General features: G+C 51.0%; 1 protein-coding gene across 1 annotated transcript; it reads right to left on the reverse strand.

The window, feature by feature from the left end:
* Positions 1–348: 348 nt before the first annotated feature.
* On the reverse strand, positions 349–4,408 carry CSUI_009517 (lecithin retinol acyltransferase; the record flags this gene model as incomplete). The annotated part of the gene is made up of 1 exon (XM_068069632.1): positions 349–4,408. A coding segment is annotated over exon 1 (3,159 nt), but the record flags the coding sequence as incomplete, so codon positions are not given.
* Between the last annotated feature and the right edge of the window lie 553 nt (positions 4,409–4,961).

Here is a 4,961-nt window from a genome sequence, read left to right on the forward strand (position 1 = left end):
CCATTCTCTCTTAATTAATTCTATTATCTTAGCCGACACCCTCCCCCTGACATTCTCCACCATCACACTCGTCACCGTATGGCGTTCTACTCTATGGTGACTCTTCTCATTTACTCTTTTGGGCCCAAAGATTCCTCAGCTCACAAGACTTCTTCTATGTCCTTTGCATACAAGACAAACAAGTGACAACACCAGAAGTGGCGCAGAAAGCTACCGTCGGCTGAGAAAATGCGACTGCCTGCTTAAGTTGAAGAATTTGATTAGAGTTTACTATTGATGAATAAACAACTCGACTCAGAAGACCCATGACTAAAGGAAGACCCGCAACGCCGCCAAGTGGACTTACAAGATCCCTCTTGGTTTGATTGTACGGTAGATATGATCTCCAATGCGAAGAGGTATGGGAGTTATACAGGCACGTCGAATCCCTTCTACCTGAGAGAGTGCTGCTAGATCGGTACCCCCTCTCATAACTAGAATGACGACAGGTACATTCTCCTTCCTCGTATCACACCATTCGTCATGAGCCACATCATCCCTCTGAGCATCCGTATCATCTACGTCTTCATCATCCTCTCCCGCTACCCCTGAAAACAGATCACTTAAGAATCCCTTTCCTGCTTCAGCTGCTGCTGCTGATGTCCGACTTGTGATCGTCTCGACGTTCCTTATAAAGGTTTGTACTGCTTTTGGTGTCTCCTTTGTCGAGGCAGTCGTCGTAGTTGCCGTCATCACTGCGGTGTCTGCGTCTCCTTCGCCTGCTGTCACAGGCAGAGCATGAGTAACCGAAGTAGAACTCCTCTCTACCCCTACAGACGGTGATGGAGAAGAAGAAATCGTCTCCAGGAAAGAACGTGTGAATACACCTGGGGTGAAGGGCACGCATATTCGTCTTCCTCTCTGTTTTCTTTTCCGATTCTGAGGTGATGATTGATCGTCCCACCTCCGAGAAGAACGATGGGACCCTTCCACATTTCTGGATATGGCGAAGGACGAGGGAGTAAAATGTGATCCTCCCGCCTCTCTATCTGTAATGTAGCCTTCCCCCTGTACACTGCCTGTCGACGGGTGAGCCTCGATTTCTTTTTTTCTTTCAGAAGCTCCCTGTCCAGTACCCGCCGTAGAAGAAGGGCTAGGGTCTGCTACTGCGAGTAGGCGTGCAGAAGATACCTGATGATGAGGACTGCGGCCTAGAGAAGTGGACGACAGAGCAGCCTCCCTAGTCATCGAAATATCATCCTGTTCTCCTGAATTCTTATCTTTCTCTTCAGAAGAGGAAAATGAAGATGGCGAAGGATTCTCCATGGCAAATACAAGAGCTTTACAAGACAGAGGTAAATCATTAAGTAACACAATAGCCTGAGGCCTCTCGTTAAAAAGACGAGTAACATTCGTCTCTAAAGCCTCAACATCGAGAGCCTTCAAAGGCGGTTCCGCGTAATAACTCGAACTTTCGTCCTTGTTCTTCTCATCCAAGTGGTCTTCTGTTACCTTGGACCTTTCTCTGGTCTCCTCCCCCTTACGCTCTGGTATATCTCCCCCTGCCCTATCCCCCTCATCTTCCACTTTCTTACTCTCCCTTCTTGTTCTTCTTTCTTCATCTTCTTCTCTTCTACCTCCTCTGCGGGCCATATCACTACTACCCAGCATGCTCCCGCCCCGGTCCCCTTCATCATCGCCTCCTCCCCGTTCTACGTGAACAACATAGTCAGACAACTTCACGACAACAACTGCATCTGCAACTTCACTCGAATTCTTCCACTTGGAGAACATTCCCTCTCGAACTAAAGGCCCGAACACACACCGTCTTATCAACGGGTGCCATCGCATAGGACTCATCCAGACGCCTGTCGACGACGAGAGAGGGAAACGACTTTCCCCTCCTCCTCCTGTTTGTCTACCTGAGCCATCGAAGGCGCTCACAACATGGACCGCGCCTCGTAGATTCTTCTTCAGTTCTTCGATATGACGTAAGGGGCCGAAGGATGACGCGGAAGAAGTAGAAGAACGACTGAAGCAACCTCGGAGATTACCTCTCGAGGAGTGTGATGAAAGATGAAGAAGAGGCTCTGACGAGTCAGAAACTGGGCAAGAAGAGGGCATGGCATCAGAGGGGCCGCTTCCTTCACTCTGAAGTCTTTCACTTCTCTCAATGCTGTTTCTCCGTCCAGCATCATTAGCATTCATCATACTCGCAACACGACTACTCTGGAAAGATACTCCTTCTTCCTGTGTCGTAGCAGCACTGCTCCTACCACTGTGTAATGGAAACAGACAAGGTTGCATTATTCCTTCTTCGTTCTTCTCCTCCTCAACCTCTTTTCTTCCGGGGTGTCTCTCCAGGGGAGGTGCACCACTACCTCGGCAGCTGAAGTCACTACGCCGCGCCGTAGTCTGCTGTATTGTTGATGCCCTCCGGGTTATGAAACTATGTGGAGACAAAGGAACCGTTGTGACAGATGGAGAGACAGGATAATTCAAAAGCTCGTAGTCATCAAAGACCAGGGCACCATGCATATCAAAATCATCTACTCGAGGATCATCGACAACACCATGCTGTCCCCCGTCCTCCTTCGTATCAGCAGTCTCATGAGTTTTCATTCTCACCTCCCCCTCCTCTCCTTTTACTTCCTCACCCTGTCCCGCTCTCCTCTCCTCCACAACCCCCGTGTGTGAAGACGTCGTCTGCTCGCCTTCATGCTGAGCTTGACTGGTACAGGTCCTTGACTGGACGAGAGCAGTGCAAGAAGAATCAGTCGTAGCAGTAGGAGTCGTTTCTGCTGCTTGAGAGGGTGAACCTTGGCAGGAAGGGATCTCCTGAACGTTCTCCGTAGAGCTTCGGGCAGACAGAAAAATTTCACCGCCACCGTCCCCCCGTTCCTGTCGGCTTACCACGATATCCTGCGTGTTACTGATCTTACGTTGATCAGCCTCCTCAATATGACTCCGCGTTTCCTTCGTCACAGGTAGCCCGCCGTCAAGTAACAGAGGATGTGTCGCGTCACCCCGTCGTGTACTGCCACTCTCACGGAACTCCTCTCCACTAGCGGCAGCAAGGGCCGTACCAGTAGTTCCCTTGCAATCGGCTGTCATAATGGGATCTGCCTGTTGCGCGCCAGCTTTCGTCTCCCCGCCTCCTTGCTTCCCAACATCTGTGTGCGTAGCACTATTCTCAGGAGTCGATTGACTTGTGAGACAAGAGCTGGGCTGGCGGCGACTACGACTGAAAGTCTCTCTGTAAGTCGAAAACTCCGAAGTCGCCACACGATGAAGCGCAGATACAGCGGAAGCTAAACGAGAGAAACTGAACGAAGAAGAAAAAAGTTCCCCTCGTGACCTACTGGGAACGTCAGACCGGGAGGCAGCCGTACTCCTGCTACTTCCTGATTCGGAGGACCGCCGGCCCTGCTGATCCGACGACAAGCTACTAGAGTCCTCATCTGCTCCCTGGTCCCTGACTGGACCGCCGTGGGTCATGGCGCTTCTAGTGGTATCGATGTCTCCCATCGTTCGAAAAGTTGTTTGCTGACGGGAAAAACTTCAAAACGTTGTGAAACATTCTTCCACGCAAGAAACCAGACGCAACAGCGATGAAAAAAGACTCAAAAACACGCACTCGTGTGAGATTCTTTGGAAAAAAAAGTCAGCGCGCGGCCTCAGGGCGATGTATCGATCCTTTCCCGGGTCATGAAGCACTTGCCACGCCTACACTACAAGCCTCTCTCATACCCCGTGAAGAAGACCTCAGAGAGATGAAATAAGAATTCACAGGCGCTTCTACACGTCCGTCTCCGCGACCGAACGGACAGAAAACCCCCGAAAGAAAAAGACCCCGTCATCCATACAGCCACGAGGCAAGCAAAGAACGAGACGTAAGAGCGCACGAGTTCCACAGGAGCACAAGAGGCGTATTGTGAAACCGCTCACTTATCTATGACGGCGACCCGATACCCTCCAAACACACCTGAGACGTCTCCCGTGTCAAGGAGAGCCAGGAGAGGACCCCGCCACAATGTGGCATCTCGTGACCTTCCACGTGCCGCGCACAAAAAGGCAGCGCCAGTAGCCCGGTACAAGTCCAAGCACACTGTACTCTCATGAAGCGTCATCGCAACGCCGTACGAAAGAGTTAACTCTGTCCGTAAAAGGAAGACGAGTCGTCTCGAACCCCTAACCGTGAAAGGAAAGGTCCACTTCCATTGGCAAGGAAGTTGACTCGACAACTGATGCATGCGCTGGACAGTGCAACACCAACAAAGAGTTCAGCGTCTCGGTGCTCACGACACCGAATTCAACCCCAGTAACTCTAGACTCCAAGTGACGCACCTTCGGTACCCTTTTGGGAGATTTTCTTGGAAGGGAGTGGGAAATCTGGTCGACTGCACTAGACTTCTACGACAGACGTGCCGAGAGAAAGGAAAGATCTAAAGGTCACTCTGGGACTGCCACTGCAGCCGCTCGCTCTGCTCCGGCGCTTCTACACACACGTACAGGAGATCTTCGAGAATAGGTCGAAGAAAAAAACCGGGCCAGCACTATGTGTGATGCCGGGCAGAGAGCAGTCTTTTCCCATATGAGATAGCGTTCTCTGTCGGTGCTTTTCTCAGGCAACAATGAGACTCTGGTAGTTGCGCCGAACTGGAAAACTTCTGGCCGCGATACTGCACGCTGAGTTTACAAGGATCGGTGGCTCCATCGTGATCGCAGCAATTAGAACGCCTTCAACTTTTCCGGGCCTTAGTCTCACTACGAAAACTGTAGAGTCCTCATTGCTAAGAAATTCTATGTTGCCGGTGTGCGCCGGACAACCGGCACCGTAAATGGCATTCAGAAGTCACTCGTAACGCTGGCGTATCTCTGTCTTTGTCGACGCCAGCGGCAGGGTTGCGATCACGGTTAGGCCGGTCTCTCTAGCAACTATGTGCTGAAGACAGCGCAAGAAAACTGTAAGACTTTATATT

This window comes from Cystoisospora suis (assembly GCF_002600585.1).
Source record: "Cystoisospora suis strain Wien I chromosome Unknown contig_5710, whole genome shotgun sequence".
NCBI lineage: Eukaryota > Apicomplexa > Conoidasida > Eucoccidiorida > Sarcocystidae > Cystoisospora > Cystoisospora suis.